We start from the raw sequence: 19,940 nt of genomic DNA, 5'->3' as shown, positions 1-19,940 counted from the left end.
GGGAGGTATTCTCAACTCTTCTCTCTTTCTTCTTTCTTCAGCAAGTACCTAATGTCAAGTACCTAATATGCACCAGATTCTTTTTTTTTTTTTTTGACACAGAGAGACACAGCGAAAGAGGGAACACAAGCAGGGGGAGTGGGAGAGGGAGAAGCAGGCTTCCCGCTGACCAGGGAGCCCGATGCGGGGCTCGATCCCAGGACCCTGGGATCAGGACTTGAGCCGAAGGCAGACGCTTAACGACTGAGCCACCCAGGCGCCCCCATGCACCAGATTCTATGTTAAACACTAGAGATGTGTTTGTGCAAATAGGTACAGCCCCAGCCTCCATGGAGTTTTCATGCTAGTGGGAAAGACAGACAAACCAAAAATCATGTAAGTGAATATATACGAGAGGTTTCTTTCCAGTCCAACTGTCTCTGCTTTAATTTTTTTCTTAGGTATAATTGACATATAACAAACTGCATATATTTAAAGCATCCAATTTCATGAGTTTTGACATGAAACCATCATCATATTTTTTTTAAGATTTTTAATTTATTTATTTGAGAGAGAGCGAGAGCTAGAGAGATCACAGAGGGAGAGGGAGAGGAAGAAGCAGACTCACCTCTGAGCAGAGAGCCTGATGTGGGGCTCAATCCCAGGACCCTGAGATCATGACCTGAGCCGAAGGCAGACGCTTAACCAACTGAGGCACCCAGGTACCCCGAAACCATCATCATGATCAAGATAATGGACATATCCATTATCCCCCCCAAACTTCCTCATGCTCCTTCATAATCTTTCCCGCCTTTATCCTCCCTTATCCCTAGGCAAACACTGATCTGGTTTCTATCATTGTAGATTAGTTTGAATTTTCTAGAATTTTATATGTGTATTCATACTGTATGGTCATATTGTTTGGCCTCTTTTAATCAAGATAATTATTTGAGATTCATCCATCATTATAGTATCGTACTTGATCTCTTCCTATTCATTTTGTTATCCCATTGTATGGATAATACAATGGGATATTTAATTTGTTTATCCACTCACTTGGCAATGGGCTTTGGCATTGTTTCCAGTCTTTTGCTATTCCAAAGTGCTAAGAACATTTGTGTACCAGTCTTTGTGTGCCCATGTGTTTTCTTTTCTCTGGAGTAAATATCTAGAAGTAGAATGATTACATCACATGGTAGGTGTATGTTTAACTTTTTAAGAAACTGCTGTTTTCCAAAGTGGTTTTACCATTTTACGCTCCCACAAGTAGTATGTGAGAAGTCTAGTTTCTCCAAATCATCACCAACACTCAGATCAGACTTTTTATTTTATTTTTAAATTTTTTTAAAAGATTTTATTTATTTATTCATGAGAGGCAGAGAGAGAGAGAGAGAGGCAGAGGGAGAAGCAGGCTTCCTGCAGAGCAGGGAGCCCGATGCGGGACTCGATCCCAGGACCCTGGGATCATGACCTGAGCCGAAGGCAGACGCTTAACAGTCTGAGCCACCCAGGCGCCCCAGATCAGACTTTTTAATTTTAGGTGTGTAGTGGTATCTCATTGTGGTCTTAATTTGCATTTCCCTAATGATGAATGATAGTAAATATCTTTTCATGTGCTTATTTGTCATCCATATATCTTCTTTGGTGAGTGATCTGTTCAAATTTTTTGCCCATTTTTTTTTAAAAATTGGGCTGTTTATTTTTCTTATCATTGATTTTTGAGACTTATTTATATATTCTGGATACAAGTCCTTTGTCAGATAGGTGATTTGCAACATTTTCTCTGGGCTTGTGGCTTGTTTTTACTTCTCTCTTTTTTTTTTTTTTTTTTAAGATTTTATTTATTTATTCATGAGAGACAGAGAGAGAGAGAGACAGAGGCAGAGGGAGAAGCAGGCTCCCCGCGGAGCAGGGAGCCCGATGCGGGACTCGATCCCAGGACCCTGGGATCACGACCTGAGCCGAAGGCAGACGCTTAACCGACTGAGCCACCCAGGCGTCCCTGTTTTTACTTCTCTTAACAATGCCTTCCAGGGGTGCCTCACTGCCTCACTCAGTACAGCATGCAACTTTGATCTCAGGGTTGTGAGTTCAAGCCCCACATTGGGCATGGAGCCTACTTAAAACACAAAACAAAAAACCTTTCAAAGAGCTTTCAAAGAGCCTTTCAAAGAGCATTAGTTTTTAATTTTGATGAAGCCCAATATGTCAATTCATTCTTTTACAGGTAGTGCTTTTGGAATCATAGCTAATAAATTTTGCCTCACCCACATCACAGAAAAGGGTGAACTATAGCCTGAAGGAGCCGACTGAAGAGACCAAGACCAAAGACCAAACAGGCCACCAAGATAGGCATTGGGCAAGGCGGTTGGGGAAGGAGGAAAAGACCCAATTGCAGAGGACAAGACTTTGGGTGGATTTCAGACTAGCAGAGTGGTGGGTATGGTTAGTTCGCGTTCATCGTATATTCCCATCTCCTTCTGGTGTGCTTTCCTACACTGCAGAGGCTGAAAAGCTAAGGATTATATTTCTCAGAAGGCCTTGCAGGCAGTGTGATGTATTTGGGTGAGATTTAGAAGGCAGAAGTGAGACAAAGGCCATTGTACTGCAGCTTTGGCTATATCTCCTGGCAAGCAAATTCATGGAGATGTGATATATTTGTATAGCAGTGATTCAGTGATGTCTCCAGCTTTGTAAATATTGGGAGGTGGTTGCATCAGAGTGTAGCAGCAGCAACGTCCTGATCATAGCTTCCAGATCTCAGGATCACACTTGTAGGCACTTGTTCTTGGACCCAGTCATCGGCGGAGACCTCCAGATACACCACCCTCCCTGACTGTGGGAGAGGTAGCAGCTTCCTTGGTGGAGTTTCAGCCTACAGTGGGCTCCTCTAGACTTTCCAGTTGATTTTGTAAGCACTGGGTCCTAGCATCCTTACAATACTTGGAGGAACTTTTGTCTCCTGCATTGAACCCTGAGTGATATAAGCAGACAGATTGTATCTGGGAGGAATGGTAAAGAACAAAGGGACTGCCATTGTGTGGCAAGAATGTGACAATGTATGAAGTCATTCATCTGTTCAATGAGCATGTAACAGACATGAAGTGGGTGGTATTGCTAGATACTAGGAATATCTACTTGCCCTGAAGGAGCTTACACAATTTGATGATTTCATGGTATGATGATAAAGATATGTCGGGACACTATGTGCTCATGGACATGTTCTCAATTAAACTTGGAAAGTCATGAAAGAGGTGACCTGTAAGCTTTATTTTAGTGGATGAGAGGAATTAGCCAGCAAAGAGAGAGGGAAAGAGCATTCTATGTGTAAAAGTGTAAATTATTAAGAAAAACTTTTATTTATTATTTTTTAAGATTTTTAGCTATTTATTTGAGAGAGAGAGAGAGCCAGAGAGAGGGCACAAGCAAGGGGAGTAGCAGAGGGAGAGGGAGAAGCAGGATCCCTGCAGAGCAGGGAGCCCAATGTGGGGCTCAATCCAAGGACCCCAGGATCATGACCTGAGCCGAAGGCAGACGCTTAACCGACTGAACCACCCAGGCGCCCCTAAGAAAAACTTTTAAATGTCTGTTCACATCCCCCTCCCCCACCCTCCACACCTTCCCAGGAAAGAGAAGGAGAAAGGAAGTGTGTGTTTCTCAAGATTTTAGAGGAGGGGGCTGGAGATAACGTAGGAACTTCCTCAGTGGGGAGGGCGCAGGTGGAGGCAGGAGTTTGAAAGTATTTCGAGTAAGGAGATGGAAGCAGTTGATCTAAGAGAGATTCTGGGCTTCCCTAGAGATTAAGGCTAAGACACATCCTCAAGCTGGCCTCAACTTTTCAATCTTCTTTATTCCCTCACCTCTCACAAGAGAATCAGAATGGTATGGGATTCCAAGGCCGAGTTCAGTTTCAGCACCAGGGTCACCACTTATTAGCATATGGTTTTGAACATATTATTTAACTTCATTTAGTCCGTTTATTCATCTATGTAATGAGGATAATGATAATATCCCCCTCCTACAGTGTTGTAAAGATAAAATCGGGTAATAGATGTGAAAAAAATATTGTAAATTATAAAGCACTGTAAAAATATTAGTCACTATCATCTAATAGGTGTAACTAAGTCTTCTTGATTCTGTCTCCAGTATATCTCTGTTATAGACTGAATTGTGTCCTCCCCAAATTCATACGTTGAAGCCTAACCCCCAAGGTGACTGTTTTTGTGATAGGGCCTTTAAAGAGGCAATTAAGGTTGAAGGAGGTCATAAGGGTGGGGCCTAATGCAATAGGACTGGCATCCTACTAAAAAGACACACTACAACCCTCTTTCTCCCAGTCTGAACAGAAGTGAGACTATATGAGCACACAGCAAGAAGGTGGCTATCTACAAGTCAGGAAGAGAGGTTTCACCAGAAACCAACACTGATGGCACCTTCATCTTGGACTTCTAGCCTCCAGGGCTGTGAGAAAATAAATTTCTGTTGTTTAAGACGCCCAATCTGCAGTATTTTGTTATGGCAACCCAAGCAGACTAATGTAATCTTTACCTACGACTTTATTTCTCTTCATTCCCCTGCTCTGATTTGGTTCCAGCCCTTCTCTTTTCCATATCATCTCTGTAGAGCTTTCTGTATTCTCAATCCTGATAAAGGAATCTTTCCAAAGGGCATTTTGGAAAACCATCTAGGAATCAGAACTGTCTAGAGCATAGGACAAACTCCTCAGTGGAGCACAAGAATCCTCTTGAACTTGATTTGACATGCCTCTCTAGCTTTGTCTCTTCTCCTCCTGCTATACACACATCCTATGCTTCAGCCTCACTGAAATTCTTTTTTTTTTTTTTGAAACAGACTCTTTTTTTTTTTTTTTAAAGATTTTTTATTTATTTATTTGAGAGAGAGAGAATGAGAGAGAGCAAGCACATGAGAGGGGGGAGGGTCAGAGGGAGAAGCAGACTCCCTGCCGAGCAGGGAGCCCAATGCGGGACTCGATCCAGGGACTCCAGGATCATGACCTGAGCCGAAGGCAGTCGCTTAACCAACTGAGCCACCCAGGCGCCCAGCCTCACTGAAATTCTTACCATTGCTTAGACTTCCATGCTCTTTCACAATTCTCTCTTTTGGCCCGTAATTTTTCCTCCTTCCTGAAATGCCCCTTCCCCTCCTGATCACCCCTCCTTCCATCACCTTCTCATCACACTGTCTCACCTTTCCCTCTGGCACATCTATTCATCTTTCAGCCCTGGCTCAAGTGTCACCTACTCTCCGAAGCCCCCCTTTATAGCTCCACCCTCAGTTCTCTTGGGAACATTTTGCACATCCCTCTATTCCAATACTTATCACACTGTTTTGTAAATATGTTGAGACTCTTTCCTAGGAGATAGCGAGCACCTGAAAGAAAGACACCTAGTCATCATTGAATCTCCCTTCATACTTATGAAACAAAGGAGGTGCTGGATACACACGTTTCAAATAAACAAACAAAAAATCCCACAGTCCAGACAAGACACAGACACAAAATTAAACAACAGAAAGCAGTAGAGGAACCAGGAGTTATGTATCTGGGTATCCTCCATGGCACCTAGCACAGTGTCTTGCATGTAGTAGTAGACTCTCAGTAAATGTTTTAAATGAAAAGTTGAGAAAATAAGAGTCATGATCATTTAAATCCGGGAGAACTCGAGGATGGGACTTAGAAGCTGGTATCCACCAATGATTCCATCTGATGCCTTCAAACTCAGTCCATATCCTCTCTACCTTGCCTCCCCTGCCTGTCAGCTCGTTTGAAGTCAGGGTGTCTCTTATTCATCTTTGTATCTTGCATTCTTTCTCTATTTACTGGTATCTAGCCAGATGCTTTGCACATGATAGACATCCAATAGGTATTTGTTGCGTTTTTGTTGAAAACTCAAGATTATGCTTAGTCCGTGTGGGATTTGTATAGGCTGCATAGAAGAAAGCAGAAATCTAAAACAGGGACAGAGCAGGGGTGAACTCATTCTCTATTACTACTTTAACAAATTACCACAAACTTAGTGGCTTAAAACAACACAGATTTATTATGTTACAATTCTAGATGTTAGATGTCTGAAAATAGGTCTTACAGGGCTAAAATTAAAGTGTTAACAGGGCTGTGTTCCTTCCAGAGGCTCTAGGGGAGAATCTATTTCCTTGCCTTTCCCAGTTTCTAAAGGCTGCTGCATTCCTTGGCTTAGGGCCCTGCATCCCTCCAACTTCTGCTTCTGTTGCTATGTCTCCTTCTCTCATTCTGACCCTTCTGCCTCGCTCTTAGAAAGGCCCTTGCGATTACATTGAACACACTCAGATAACCCATGATAATCTTCCCATCTCAAGATCCTTAACTTAAGCACATCTGCAAAGTCCTTTTTGGCATGTAAAATAACATATTCACAAGTTCTGGGGATTAGGACATGGGCATTTTGGGAGAACTAAGCTGAAGACATAAAAATGTACAGCGCACCTGGGTGGCTCAGTCGTTAAGCGTCTGCCTTCGGCTCAGGTCATGATCCCAGGGTCCTGGGATCGAGCCCCGCATTGGGCTCCCTGCTCCGCGGGGAGCCTGCTTCTCCCTCTCCCACTCCCCCTGCTTGTGTTCCCTCTCTCGCTGTGTCTCTCTCTGTCAAATAAATAAATAAATAAATAAAATCTTAAAAAAAAAAAAAGACATAAAAATGTACAACAAATGTTTGGAGGTGGACGTTTCCAGCTGAAGCAAAGGGTTCATAAAATATTAGAGCCAGGTAAGATAGGAAAAGTAGATTGAAGGGGCAATGGGGTTTAGAGTTGATATAGACCTTTGAATATCAGATTAAGTTTTGGCTTTATCTTGTATAAAGTTAGAAACTTTGAAGGTGGGTGAGCAGAGAGTTAACAATGAAAGCACTAATCTAGCAGACTCCAGAAGTCCCTAGAGTATGTAGATCTGGTGGTCAAGCAAAACCAAAAATAAAATGTTGGGGACCAAAAGACCACATAAGGGTAAATACACTGCTGTTTACTGTCTTATTGAGTCTCTTCTTTCTGCTGGATGTTCCTTGAGCAACTGTTAAAAAAGTGATTGATGAATTATTTCCCCTTTTGAATTCTCAGTTTTTTGTCTAGTAGAAGTTTTCAGTATATTATAACTCTTCTGCTTTAGAAGAGTCTGCTACAGCAATTGGGAAAGTATGTGTTTGGGGAGGAGGGGAGGAAAAGGGGGGATAAGATGTGAGTTGATTGATTTGTCCAACTGTTTGGAAGAGGCTGATCTTCACAGGAGAGAGTTTCAGTGGTCTGAAAAGACAGGGACTCCTCCACTTTTGGGTTGTAAGCAATAGAAACAATGCAGACTGACTCGCAAAAGAGAATTTACCAGCTTTAAATAGCATCCACATGATGATGATTTCCAAACTGATACTACCAACCTAGATCTCCAGATTCATTTATATCCAATTGCCAAATGGCTAACTCTACTTGGATGTCCAGTCAGCAAATCAAACTCATCACAGTCAACACCCTGTTTCTAATCTTCCCTTTCTGGCTCTCCCTCAACAAACCTACTCCTCTCTCCATTTTGGTTAGTGAAAACTCCACCCTCCCAGTTGCTCAGGTCAAATAAAAACTTTGAATGTGGAGGGTGAATAAAAGATAATTCCAAAGTACCAAACAATACTATTGGTCCTACTTTGACCATTTCCGGGGCTCCTGCCTGGCTCAGTCAGTAGAACATGCGACTCTTGATCCCAGCGTTGTGAGTTCACACCCCACTCTGGGCATGGAGTTTACATACATACATACATACATACATACATACATAAATAAATAAATAAATAAAGTTTAGAGATAACTATGTATCTATAGACAAAATGTGGCAAAAAATTTTTAAAAAAAAGAATCTGACCATTTCTCTCTGCCTGTACAGCTATCCTGGTTCAAACCACCACCATCTCTCCACCTGTATTATCTCACACTGGCCTCCTTGCTGTTCCTCTAACACATGACACATAGTATGGACTTGCCATCCTCTCTGGATCATTCTTCCCTCAGATATCCACATGGCTTACTCCCTTACTTTCTTCAGATCTTTATCCAAATCCAAACGTCATCTTATTACTGAGGCCTTCCCTGACCATCTTATTTAAAATTTTAACCTCTCTTCCACCTCTATCCCTTTTTAGTTTTATTTTCATTAACACTGATCACTAGCATCGGTACATTTTACTTGTTTAGTTGTAAGTGTAAATTCTGAAAGGGCAAGGTATATGCCTTTTTTGTTTACAGATGTATCTTCAAAACCTGAAACAGTATCTGACATATAATAAACTTTTCAGTAAAAATTTGTTGAATACATAAAGAAAAAGTCAAGGTGATAACTTCAGGCATGGTTAGATTCAGGTTTTCAGGGTGTTGCTAGAACTCTGTCCTATCTCTTAGCTTTGATTTCCCCAGCAGGCTTGAGGTGTGATGGATGAAGACATGATGGCTACCAGCAGCTCCAGATTTACATCCTAACAATCCAGCAGCCCTAATGGAAACAGAGTGTCTCTTTCCTGACTGTTCCAGTGAAAGAAAGCCTTGGAAATGAGTCTTATATTCTGGGTTTGGGTCAAGTGTTGATCCCTAAAACAGTCTCTAAGGGTAGGGGAAAAAAATACTGTGACTGGCAGGGCCTAGGTCATAAGGCCCCCTGGAAAGGGGGTGAAGTTCAGCTTCATTTGGACTGAGAAGAGGGGATTGGTGGTTCCCTAAGAGGAAATGGGGTGCTATTACTTGAAGAAAAGGAATGGAAGCTAGGCTAGCAGAAAAAACAGATGTTCATCACATCATCAGTGATGACCCACCAGCAGACCTAGCCCAGAATAGCATTATTCTTCTGCACCTCCATTTTCATGTCCAGCCAGATCAGCCTCTGAACTTTGGTAAGATTCTCTCCTCCTAAATGCCTTTTCACCTGTCTCTGTCAGTTAAAGTTTTCCTCACCCCTCAGTGCCCAATTCAAATGAGTTCCTTATAACTCTTAATGAACGTGGTCTCTCTCCCTCTCCTGAGCATCCTAGTTGTTTCTTTTTTCTTTTTTTTTAAGATTTTATTTATTTATTTGACAGAGAGAGACACAGGGAGAAAAGGAACGCAAGCAAGGGTCGTGGGAGACGGAGAAGCAGCTTCCCGGGGAACAAAGAGCCCGACGCGTGGCTCGATCGCAGGACCCTGGGATCATGACCTAAGCAGAAGGCAGACGCTTAACGACTGAGCCACCCAGGTGCCCCCATCCTGGTTGTTTCTACTTCTCGTGTAGCTAGCTTTACACACTGTGCCCTATATTTTACATATTTGTATGTTTTACGAGCTCCTTGTGGAAAGGGCCAGGTCCATTTCCCGGACGTCCAAGCCAGCGCCTCACACCTCCAGCAACCACGGTGATTCGATTCGCACCGGAGCCGCCAGGGCGCGCTAGGCGCCAGGCGCGAGGCCGCCGGGGGGCGGGAGGCGCTGTGATTGGCAGGTACGGTCGTCAATCAGGCGCGGGGGGCGGGACGGGATGCTCAGGAGGCCTGTAGGCGGGAGGCGGGCCCTGCATGAATGGGGCGCGCGGCGCGCGGGCTGTAGTCGGCGTTCGGGGGTGGGGAAGCCGGAGTCTCGGCCGGGAGTGGGTGGGAGGAAGCGAAGTGGGGAGGTGGTGGGAGGGAAAGAGCGCGAGGGGGCGGGGAGGGGCAGCGCGGGAGCGGCGAGCGGAGAGCGGCCAGGCGGCGGGTGTGAGCGAGAGCGGTGGCCGCCGGGTCGGTCGCTTCGGTGCCGCTGTCCGCTGCGCTGCCTCCGCCCTCGCAGCGCGTCACCGCCTGCGGGACCCCGAGGAGCTCCCAGCGCCCCGGACGGGGCAGAGGAGTCGAGACTAGGGGAGCCGACGCTGAGGGAGGAGCCGGGTCGGAGCGGCCGAGCCCAAGGCCCCCGGGCGTGGAGGTGGGGGGCTGAGGCCCCCGAGGGGGCCCCGCTGCGATGGGCAACCTGGAGAGCGCCGAGGGGGGCCCGGGCGAGCCGCCTTCAGTGTCGCTGCTGCCGCCGCCCGGCAAGATGCCGATGCCTGAGCCCTGTGAACTGGAAGAGAGGTTCGCCTTGGTGCTGGTGAGAGCTGAGCCCAGTCCCTTCCCCCTCCTACCGTCCCCGAGGTCCCAGTGCCCGGGGTAGGACTTTGCCCGGGTGTCCCTATCCGGCCCACCCCTTCGCGGGGGGGGTTTCCGATAGACACAGTGTCTTCTTGGCAATCTCTGAGCAGCCGCTGGTCGCCCGACAGCCCCGTCGGGGACCTCCCGACCGCGGCCTCAACCGCTGGACACTTAGGAGGAGGGGTCCTCAGCCTGAGACCTCCCCAGGATCCACACTTCTTCCTCTTCCCTACCCCTTCTGCAGCCCTCGCACTTCTCCCCACTTCCCCGACAGCCTTCCCAGGTCCCTAGAATTCTCATTTCTAAGCCTCTTGCTGGTGCCGGGGAATTCAGAAACCTGGGGCCGGCCCACTCTTCAGCCCAAGTTAGGGTTCTCTGACTGGGGAGACCGCCTCTCGTGTTAACATGGAGGCTTCCCAGGGAGTGGGTCCCACTTCCAGCCCAGACCAGATGTTTGGGGGAGAGGTGGGGGAATGGAGAGGGGGCTGGGAGCTCTCGAAGGGGGTGGAATAAAGAGTGATGCCATTCTTCTTATTTTCAGAATGGCCTGCAGGCATCCTGCAAAGTTATAGTGGATTTGTCTAAAAGGCTGAACATGTGGATAAGCCATTTCACCAGTGTATTTTTACAACTGAAACAATACACAAACCATCCCGCCTCCTTTTTTTCTCCCTCTTTATGTTAAGCCCTAGTGGCTGGTTTGTGTTCTTTTGCTTGTGCTTCCTTTTAGACTTTCTGTAGGTTCCCCAAAGATCTGTATAGATGAATCTTAAGCCTGCTTTGGGATTCTCCTTTGGTGTGGGAACTGGACATTGGTGTCAGTGGCTCTGTGGATAGGGAGGATCTGAGCTGGTATCACTGGGATGGAGCCAGAAAATATGTTGGAGGTAATAATGAAGTTTTGGGGAAAGAAAATGAACGAGGTAATGGAACATTTGCTGGCAGAGGTAAACCTTTGAGAAATTTGGGGAAATAGTTCCCAGTCCCTCAAAGAACTCTCTAAACAGGCAGTGTTAATGCTGCTGTTATTGTTATTGTTGGTATGGCCTGAAGGGCCTGCTTTGCCTTTGCCCATGTGGAGGGAATAGTTGTGGACTTAGCAGCCTTATTGGATTTCATCTGCCTTGGAATAGGGAGATTAGATCTGTTGGCAACAGTGGGACTGTCTAGAGATCCTGGCCTCTCTGATGGTGGAGAGCCTGACATTAGCCCACACTGGTACTGCAGCCAGCTCAGAGGCATTCCAAGGGGAAGCGATGTTACTGGAACCTCTCTGCCCACCAGCTCTGCAGAGGGCCAGAGGGATCTGGGCCACACATCCTGCGGCCCTCTGCATTTCCCCCAGCCTCCTCAAGGGGATGGGTGAGTCAGTGATTACTGACGTGCTGTGGCCAACTCAGAGGCTGAGGAGGAGAGATTGGGATTTGGTGCCCTTGAGAACAAGAGCTCAACTGTTGGGGAAAAGAGTGGGAGGGAATCTGCACTCCAGTGGGGGTGTGAATCCCCCCCCCCCCCCCGCAGTGAGCTGGCACGAAGTAGTTACAGAAATTGGAGAGAAAGGAATAGTTTGAGGTGGACTGGGTGGGGAGCTGCCTTAGGTAGGGGCTGCCAGGCTGTTGGTCGTGAGAGCTCAGAACCAGAGTTGATCGAGTCCTCATTGGAACTTGGTTGACAAGTTTGTTTAGTTAGTTGGCAAACTGATGGCTTAATATCCACAAAATGCACGTGGTGTCCTGATTAGTAACCACAGCACCCAGAGAGCACAGGTCAAGCGGGAGCCGGGACCACCCACTTGCAAGATATACTTTCTGTGTAAAGTTTTGATTTGTTTCCTCTTGGCTTTTGTTTTGGTCTTGTTTCTGTGTGCCTGAGCTGCTGCTAATGGGGGATTGGAACAGGGCAGGCCAGGGCTAGTTAGCTGTCTTATGGGAGGAGGGGATTTTACCTCACTTTTCCAACACAGGGAAATCATGCTTTCTTGGGGATTTGGGTTCTTCTCTAGGGGCTCCTTCCTCTGCTTCTGAAATGTGCCCTTTTTACTATCTTTCTTTCTCCTGTCCTACTGTTTGGGAACAGTACTGGCTGTTGGATGTTTGACCCTGGAGCAAGCTCAGGTGTATTTCCTGAATAGTCAGGAGAAGTGGAGTGTGTGTAGTAGAAAAGCAAGGGCTGTCTTAGTAACTGTCTTAACCTCTCTAAGCCTCATCTATACATTTTAAAGATTTCCTTACCTAGAAGATAGGGTAATAATTTCTGTCCTAGTAGGTTTATGAGAATTAGATGAGCCATGTATAATAAAGCCCTTGGTACTCTGTAGGTACTCCATATAGATTAGCTTTTTTTCTTGATTGTGTGAGTCAGACAAGCTGCTCCTTTCTTACTTTTTTCTTTGCCAGATTGTCAGCATCATTATGATTGATTTGATTTTTGAAAAAGCTGTTTGAAAGTTTGTTGAGGTGACATACTGGTGTCCTGGTTAAACATATGTACTTTCAAGTCAAAGTGGGCTCAAATACTGGCCTCTCCACAATCTCTAGTTAGAAAAGTGTTTGGTCTTAAGCAAGTTGCTTCATCTCTTTGAGTCCCAGTTTCTTCTTATAAATGAAGATAATAATAGTATTTGCCACATGAAGTTGCTGTGTGGATATAATGAAACTGGAAGTCAAGTACTTAGATAGCAGAGTCTGGCAACTACTATATGCTCAGTAAATGGTAGCTTTTAAATTTGTAGCTCTCAGCAGTGACTCAGATCTGAGATCACTTGTATTCCCAAAAAGGATTTTAAGTTTAGAAATATGATGAAACCAATTACCTATTTTGTGTAACTAGTCTCAGGATATGCCTTCTTCTGTCAGATGGAGGGCTTCCCCTAGTTCCAGTGTATCTGTGGAATACCCGCCCCCAACCCCGAAAACCACACTGGCTGGGAAAGTTGTATCATTGTGAGTCAAGACCACAGGCTCCCAGCTTTCTGGTGTAGACACATGATCTGACACACAGCCTGACAGCCGAGGTTGGAGAGCTCAAGGTCTGAGGCCATGAGGTGATTTGTTCAGGACATTGATCCCAAGAGTCCTAACCTGGCCCAGTGCCCTAATCCAAGGCTTCCCCCTACTGCTCTGCTGGGATACTGATCTGCTCATCCCTGGGGGCAGCTGAGGTCCCTGATTGGTCACCTCTGACTGGGATCAGTTCTACCATTTTTCCGGTGTGCTGTACAAATAATATTATTTTTCTGGTGTGCCCCAATATGAAAAAGGTTGGGAAGCTGTGTTATGCTGTCTCTCTGGGATCCTTCCTTACCCCCTGTCTGAACAGCAGCTCCTATTCTTTTGAGTACTGAGAAGTTTAGGGATGGTGCAATTATTGGAACTTCTCTATCCATATCAGAATGAGAACCCATCTCTGGTCTGATAGAGCTGCAGTCTGTGTTTTGGTCCCAACTAGATTGCTACCCAACCTCAATTTCTCAGAGCTAGTATTCTGGCCAGTACTGGCCTTTGCTAAGATAGAGAGGGGAGGCAGAGGGCTTTAAGGGCTTTGAAAGGATAGCTGTCTGCCCTTGCTGTGTTTGCACCCTCATTTTTCTCTTTGGTGACTTATTATGGACTTGAAATGGAGTCTAAAGGTTCTGACACCAGAAAAAGCCCTGCTTATCCCTCAGGAGGAGGCTCTCAGGGCAGAAGGGTGGGGTTGTATGACAGCCTGTCCCTGCCATGGGTCCTCCGCTCACATTTCCCTGGTGATGACTGATGGCTTTGGGTTTTGCTGTAAGTGCAGCATTGATGTGGGAGCTAAGCTGGTCTGGGTGCTAGTTGTCTAAGAGGCTTTGAGGGCCTACTGTGACACAGAAAGGGGCTGGGAAAAACTTGGACTAAATATCAAGTTCCAAATGGCTATGATGGAAATTTTTTCCCAGCCCTGGGGATTGTGGTGAATTAGTTCAGGCTGGAATAGGACATGGGGGAGGGAGAGGACCCTTGACAGCAGCTGGTCAGAGGAACCCTCTTGCTCAGAGACCTCACCGAGAAGACCTTACGCCACCAGAGAGGAGCCTTATTCCCTTGACCTTCCCATATGACCCTGCCTTAGACTGAGGGAGGTGTGGGGGTGGGGTGGGGGAATAGGACTGATGGAGTGGGCTTCTTGTCATTTGGGAGTGTTTTCATTGCTCAGAAGGAGTTTCAGCTTTTTTTCTTTTTTCTCTTAAAGTGATACTCATTCCCTAAGAAAAGTATGGGCAATTTAGAAAGAAGAAAAGATTAAAGATTTATATTGAAGAAAAACATCCGTATTTTCTCTAGTTCCTTTACCAAATGGAGCCAATGTGTTTTAAAACCTTTCATATTTTTTTCTCTGCATAAGGTTTTGTACAATGTTGTAATATTGCTATATATTTTTTAATCCAGTTTGGGGTTTGTTTTCGTTTCCTTTGACTTTGTTATTTCACTAGTTTTCCCAAGCCAGTCATTGTAAACATTTTTAAATGCTTGTACAGTGGCCCCTCAAGTGAATGTACCATTGTGTACTTAACTGTTCTATTGTTGGACATTTAGGTTGTTTGCTTCTGTTTGCCTTCGTAAACAATGCTGTGATGAACATCTTGGTGTACAAAACCTTTTCAATATTTAGAGTTTTCCTTAGGATAGAAACCCAAAATTGAACCGGCTAGGTTGTAGGACATAAAGTTTTTAAGGTCCTCAATACATATTTCCAAATGGTTTTTAAAAAAGGAGTCATGCATGTGAGTATCCTCAAAGGAAGGGAGGAGGATTGAGAATAGCTTCTTTTCTCCTGATTATGACAATAATACATGTTTATTAAGCAAATTTAGAAGTTAAAAATGTGGGGCGCCTGGGTGGCTCAGTCGTTAAGCGTCTGCCTTCAGCTCAGGTCATGATCCCAGGGTCCTGGGATCGAGCCCCGCGTCGGGCTCCCTGCTCTGCGGGAAGCCTGCTTCTCCCTCTCCCACTCCCCCTGCTTGTGTTCCCTCTCTCGCTGTGTTTCTCTCTGTCAAATAAATAAATAAAATCTTTTAAAAAAATGAAGTTAAAAATGTAACAAGTATAAGCTATATAGAAAAGTATAAAGAAGAGAATTAAAGTCACCTGTAATCTCACTGTCTACCACTAACATTTTGATGTACTTACATATATTTTAACAATTAGGATCATACTGTGCAAATTGTTTTGTAAACTGATTTTTATTTTACTTTCTTAAGCATTTTCTCCTTTGTTTAAACATTCTTTAGTATCATGATTTCATAGCTGGATAGTATTCCATAGTATAGTACTTTATTATTGCCTTATCTTTTATTTCTCTCTTTTTTTTGCTACTAAAAATAACACTGTGAAGAATATCCTGTGCATGTCTGAATATTTATTTAGGATAAATTGCTAGAAGTATAATTATTGGGTCAAAGGGGATATGCTTTTTAAAGTCCTCTGAGAAATATGCTTCTAAAAAAGTTGTACTAGTTGGCTTTTTCACTGACAGTGTGCATCCCCTTTCTCTGTAAGCTAAACATTACTGGATGGTTTAACATTTTAAAAAACCTTTGCCAATTTCATTAATAAGAAATGGTGTCTTGTTTTACCTTGCATTTCTTTCAACATTTCCTCATAAATGTTTTGGCCATCTTTTGTTTGTAATCATTGCTCTCTGTTGGGGATTTATTACATATACATATTCCTATGTAATAAATGTATCCATTTCCACATTTTTATTATAAAAATTTTTCACATAGGAAAAAGCATATTATATAAGATTAAAATAATTTTTTAAAAAATGGACACTGGTATATCTACTGTGGAGTTCTTGGAATTGCTTCCTGTCCCTTAATTTCTTCTCCCTGCTGTTTTATCTGGGACGAAGAAACCCTTGAGCTCAGGATTTGTTGGGCCTGGGACAAGTCTGCAGCTGGGACGGTCCAGGTGGCAGGCACACCAGTGTTTCAGAGCTCTGTCTGCGGGGAAAGAACCCCTACAGCTGCTGAGAACAGGAACTAGTCGTGGTGGAAATAGCTAATCTTCAATGAAGTGAAAAAAGAAGCCAAGGTGGAGAGGAAATGAGACCACAGATCCTCCCCTGCCCCTGAGGTTGCCTGAGAAGGCTGGTTGGAGCCAGGGCCCTGGTTCTGTGGTCAAGACCAGAGTTCCGCCCCAGAATCGACTGCAGTGGTCCCAGGGGACAGCAGCGCTGGCTGCCTGAAGTCAGTGTGTTAACTGGTCGACCAGGCTGGTCACCTCCATTCTGGGGGAAACAGAGTTTCTCCCAAGTCTGAGCTAAGCTGAAGCAGTGCCAGGGAGAGGCCGGGGGTTCATTCCAGTTCGGAAATGCACTTCAGAGAAGAGGAAGGACCTTTTACTTTGAAGATAAGAGAGGGTGCTGTCTCCATACAGTACCCCCACCTCCTCCTCCTTGCTGGATGCTTCAGGGCTCCCTCTTTGAACAGTACCAGGTGGGAACTTAAGGGTTTTAAGATTGTCATCCACAAAGAAAAGTGTATTCCAGAATAGAGATGAACTGAGCGGCTAGAATTCCCAAGTTCCCGGTTCCAGTCTCCCTTTTGCCTCCCTCAGCAAAGCGACATCTTTGTATGTTGTTTTCCTTCCACATGGGAGAATGAATCACCCAAGGAAGACGTTGAACTGTCACGCTTGCCTCTCTGCCCTTGAGATCTTCTGGTTGTCTTTGCCTCCCACCCTGCTCTCTACTTCTCTTTTCATCTTTCAGAATCCCCCTCTTTCCAGATTCTCTCACATTTTCTGTCTTCCATCCCCTCCCAGCAAAGTCACGGGCTGGGAGGTTGTGTGTTGGGCAGGAGAGGACCTGGGTAGGGTAGCCCCCCACCCAACTTTGCGAATTTGCATATTCTTCTCAGTTTATAAAGTACTTTGAGGTCCTTGAATGGTGTTGTAAATAATATTCAGAGCCACAAGGGGCTAGCAGAATTATTTACATAAGGAATTTTGCCAGGAGAGGAAGGGTTTACACTGTTTACCATGTGATGCTTCAGTTCTTGTCCTCATCTCTTCCTCCTATCCCCTCCCCATCTCTTTTACCACCTTCCCACCCTCACCCAGAGTTATCGCCAGGGGGGCTGGAGTTGGGGCTGGTGGTCTTGCCCCTGGGTCCCTAAAAACATTAGCTGGTATGTATTCTCTCTTTTTCCTACTTGCTCATCTACTCAGGGCTAGACTAGAGAATGTCGTAGCCCTCCCCCAGTTGCTCAGTGCCTCTTTAAGGAAGAGCTGGGGATGAGCCTGGCTCTGTACTTTAGGAGATGGTTATCTTGTTTTAAGAACTAACTACCTACAGGGGTGCCTGGGTGGTGCAGTCTATTAAACATCCCACTCTTGATTTCGGTTCAGGTCATGATCTCAGGGTCTTGGGATCCAGCCCCGCATCGGGCTCTGCACTCAGTGCAGTCGGCTTGAGGTTCTCGCTGCCTCTCCCTCTCCCTCTGCCCCTCCCCACGCTCCTGCACACACACTCTATCTCTAAAATAAATAAAATCTTTAAAAAATGTTTCTTTCTGAGCAAATTTCATTCTTTATGAAATGGGTAATGATAATACCTATCTTACAGGGTTTTGAGGATGTTTACAGTAGAAAACATAGTGAAAATACTCTATAACCTATAAAGGTTCTACAAATAAATGTTTGTGGCATATATACTACCCACTCCGCCAACCTCTGTTCCCATAAATAAAAGTGGTTGCCGTGTGGGGGAGGTATGATCCCAGGAAGGAGTTTTTGGAAATAAGTGAAGATGTTTTGGTTATCATGCTGACTGGGTGGTGCTGCTGGTACTTCGTGCCTGAGGGCCAGGGATATTAACTATCCTCCAGTGTTTGGGTCAGTCCCACACTGTAAAGGATGGTCCTGTCCACCTGCTGATAGCACCCCTGCTGAGAATCATCTTCTACAAATCTGTACCTCCATTGTCCTGTGTCCCAGTTGGGGATCATGCTTCAGGAGCAGTAAAAGTGAAGGCAGAACCGTAGTTTTTGGTACTTTCTTGATTTTCCCATTTCCTATTATACCTTCAGGCAAGAAATGGACCTTTTTTATGACTTTTGTCTCTAGGTTTAAGGACTGATTCCCTGATTCCCTCTGTACTTTGGGCCCTACCGTAAATTTTATCAAGGAGCAGTTTGGGGTATGCATACTCCACTGCTGATCTTTACCCACCCCTGGTTAACTCCTCAAGCCAAAGTAAAAATTCTTTTAGGTTGGGAATGTGTTTGAGAGATCTTTGAACAATGCTTCTGAATCTTTTGGGTAACAGACCCTTTTGAAAATCTGATTAGACCTGTGACCCCTAATTCCCCCTGCCCTAATGCATATGTGCACACACATACACACACACACACAGTATGGTATTTGGGGGTTTAAAGCTTATTCTTGCATCTGCTAAGGAATTTCTGGCTTTGAGCCTAGAGGAATGGGAAGGTAGAGCTGGGTGAGAAGGTAGTAGGAGCTCCTTGATACAAGTACTCTTGATATTTTGTAAGGAGAAGAAGCCCTGGTAATGAGTTCAGATAAAATGATGTCTCTTGGTGGTGGTTCCAAACAAGAGAGCTTGTTGAAACTTGGCTGACTCCCATTCAGAGGGAGATATTCTGGTCCCTGGACATTTTGATTTAATTTTGATTAAGGACATTTTGTGATGGGGTCTGCCCTTTTGAACTACACCCTCAACCTCCAGGAACGTCTAGGTAGGGATGACAGGATGTACTATGACAAGCCAGGGGAACCAGTGGCATCCTTGCAGTGAGACCCAAACGTTAGGTCACATCCTGTGTTTGGAGGTCCTTACCTGCCTCAAGCGGCAGCTGTCTCCTGCAGGCCTAAATTCTCTGGGAATATCCAGGCGGTCTGCTTCCCAGGGTGTGCCCGAGAGGGGGCTGGGAACAACCAGGCTCTAGCAGTTACTTTTATGCTGAAATCCTTTTGCTTTCTGCCTTCCCGAAAAAATGAGTAATAATTTTTAAATGACCTGTATGCTTTTTGACTGCTCAGAATATTTCATCTAAAATTTTTGAAGGAAAATTCAGAGTTTTTAGGGACCTTACTATGAAAGAAAGTTTTTTTCAAGACAACATTAAAAATGTTTTTTTCTGGGTAGAGTCTCCTGTCTCATCCTTATAGGAATGGCTCAGTTTCTGGTCTCCACCAAATGCCTCAGTTTAACTGTATAGGTTAAGGAAAGAGAATTAACATTTGTTGGGTAGATGCCGCGTGCTTTTGCATGCGTTAATCAGTTAACTTGTCAACAACTCTGTGAGTTGTTGTCACTTCTGTTTTACAGGTGATGAAACCAGGGCTCAGAGCTGTTAACTAATCTCCAGAAGGTCTCAACTTAAATGTTACTTACTTAGAGAGGCCTCAAGCAAAAAATTTCAGTTAGATTTTTTGCTTATGCTAAAAGGACTGCTAGAAATACAACTTCCAAAAAACGATTAATCCTTGATTGCATATATAGATTTTTTTTTTAAAGATTTTATTTATTTATTTGAGAGAGAGAATGAGAGAGAACACATGAGAGGGGGGAGGGTCAGAGGGAGAAGCAGACTCCCTGCTGAGCAGGGAGCCCAATGCGGGACTCGATCCAGGGACTCCAGGATCATGACCTGAGCCGAAGGCAGCTGCCCAACCAACTGAGCCACCCAGGCGCCCTGCATATATAGATTTTTATTTCATTTTATTTTTAAAGCTTTTATTTTTATTTATTTGAGAGAGAGTGAGCGAGAGAGAGAGAGAACAAGCAAGGGGAGGGGCAGAAGGAGAGGGAGAG

At 44.9% G+C, this 19,940-nt stretch overlaps 1 protein-coding gene across 5 annotated transcripts in view; it reads left to right on the top strand.

Annotated features, from left to right (window-relative positions):
• Positions 1–9,697: 9,697 nt before the first annotated feature.
• Positions 9,698–19,940, top strand: part of FMNL3 (formin like 3) — a 51,726-nt gene continuing 41,483 nt past the window's right edge. For all 5 annotated transcript variants that reach the window (XM_036121091.2, XM_036121090.2, XM_036121088.2 and 2 more), the window contains exon 1: positions 9,698–10,098. In XM_036121091.2, coding sequence (XP_035976984.1) covers positions 9,973–10,098 — 126 coding nt within the window. In that variant the 5' untranslated portion in view covers positions 9,698–9,972. The remainder of the gene's footprint in view (positions 10,099–19,940) is intronic.

The sequence above is a fragment of the Halichoerus grypus genome, chromosome 6 (assembly GCF_964656455.1).
Source record: "Halichoerus grypus chromosome 6, mHalGry1.hap1.1, whole genome shotgun sequence".
NCBI lineage: Eukaryota > Metazoa > Chordata > Mammalia > Carnivora > Phocidae > Halichoerus > Halichoerus grypus.
Note: the sequence above shows the minus strand (reverse complement) of the source record. Positions and strands in the feature narration are given on the sequence as shown.